General features: G+C 53.4%; 1 protein-coding gene across 2 annotated transcripts in view; it reads right to left on the reverse strand.

The window, feature by feature from the left end:
* Positions 1-382: 382 nt before the first annotated feature.
* The window catches only part of fj (four-jointed box kinase), a 264,854-nt gene continuing 263,580 nt past the window's right edge, over positions 383-1,656 (reverse strand). For both annotated transcript variants that reach the window (XM_076201883.1, XM_076201882.1), the window contains exon 3: positions 383-1,656. This exon is cut by the window's right edge and continues 457 nt beyond it. In XM_076201883.1, the coding sequence (XP_076057998.1) occupies positions 390-1,656 (1,267 nt within the window). In that variant the 3' untranslated portion in view covers positions 383-389.

The raw sequence follows: 1,656 nt of genomic DNA on the forward strand, positions 1-1,656 counted from the left end.
ATGGTGGTTCAATTGTCGTGCCACCACTTTCCAATAAAATAAATAAAATAAGATAAAATGAAATAAAATAAAATAAAACCAAATAAAATAAAAAGAACTAAGATCAAATAAAATAGAATAGAATAAAATGAAAAAATAAATAAAATAAAATGAAACAAAATAAGATAAAATAAAATAAGATGAAATAAAATCGGTCAGGAACGATAGTGATTGACCTGTCGTAAGCAATACGTTTCGAAAAAATGTGGTAGAACCTGACTAGGGCGACTGCACAAGGGCTGCCTCTGGCCGTCTCCCTCCCGCTGGCGCTATTCTCTAGTAACACAGTAAAGAGCCCCAGAGGGCCGTATTTTTGGCATCGTTACACACTACCACTAGATAGGGGCGTTTCATTGGTTCATATATAACTTTTCACATTTAGATATCTGTTTGTGAACACTTTTAAGTCTCTCGTTAAGTATTTTGATAGACTTGTCCGGTATAGAGGGTAAGAAGTCCAGGAGGTCCGGCTCATGCCGTTTGTACATCGCCCGGAGGCGAGAACCTACATCCCCGCGTTCTACCAACTGCCTCACGCGGACGCCCGTGCTCTGCCTGAAGACACAGATGGCATGAAGGAGCGACGCGTGGAAGTTCTCGTACTTGTCCAGGAGTCTGTATCCGTGCAAGAGTCCGGACTCGTTGTCCAGGAAGACGAGTAACCCGGAGGGCCCGTGGGTCGCCAGGTTGTGGGCGGGAGCCTCCATCATGCTTGGGTTCCATTGCGTGTTGTACAGATTGTTGACCACACGGTCCAAGTTCGCCGTCAGGTAGTCGAAGATGATGAGGTCGGACCACTGGGCCAGCTGGGCCAAGCCTCGAAGGTCCCGGGCGTCGTGTTCCTCGACGTCCAGAGGGTGGAGCCGTCGAGGTTTGGCTCGGAGCCCCACGGGAATGTAAGCTGGCTGGAGGTCTTGGACGTAGCGGGTCATGACTACTGGGCGGTCTTCGGCCCACTGAGCGAGAGCCAGCTGGTTCCGAACACCCATCCACTGCCACGACTGTGCCCTGACGAGGCCCAGGACCGAGGGCGGGACGTTATTGATCCCAAGGAGTCTACTCAAGTAGAAGCTGAAGATCTCGCCCTGGATCTGGTCGTGGTTCTGTCGGTAGCGACAGCAGGACTGCGTACCATTCTCGAAGGTCACGAGGCGGTTCTGCATCCTACCGCAACCCTCCTGAAGGCGGACGATGGCTTGACGACGGGTGAACCTCCGCCAGGCGTCTACCTGCCCGTCCGAGAACCCATCCGGTAGCGCAGCCTCTACGGCCGTGCCCCAGTAGACACCATCCACCAGAAGAGCCTCCGACTCGATGGCGTTCCTTCTGTCGGCGATGTCGCCGAACTCCTCATCCTCATCTTCCTCCTCTGTCGAGCTGAGATTCGCGGCGTTGGCGTTGAGCCACTGCTGGTGGTCCGTCTTCTTGAAGGGCTGCACCGGGTGCATGTTCTCCTCGATGAAGTTATCGATAGGCGCGGCATCTCTTCGGGAGAGCCCGATCTCTGTCGCCGCAGTCCCATCGTGGTGCATCAGCGGCCGGTTGGCCGTGTGGTGGTGGAGATCGTGGTGGGCCAGGACCATGGGTATGGCCACGCCCACCACCACGCCCACCAGA

The sequence above is a fragment of the Oratosquilla oratoria genome, chromosome 18 (genome assembly GCF_046742065.1).
Source record: "Oratosquilla oratoria isolate Oo_2021 chromosome 18, ASM4674206v1, whole genome shotgun sequence".
NCBI classification, from domain to species: Eukaryota; Metazoa; Arthropoda; class Malacostraca; order Stomatopoda; family Squillidae; genus Oratosquilla; species Oratosquilla oratoria.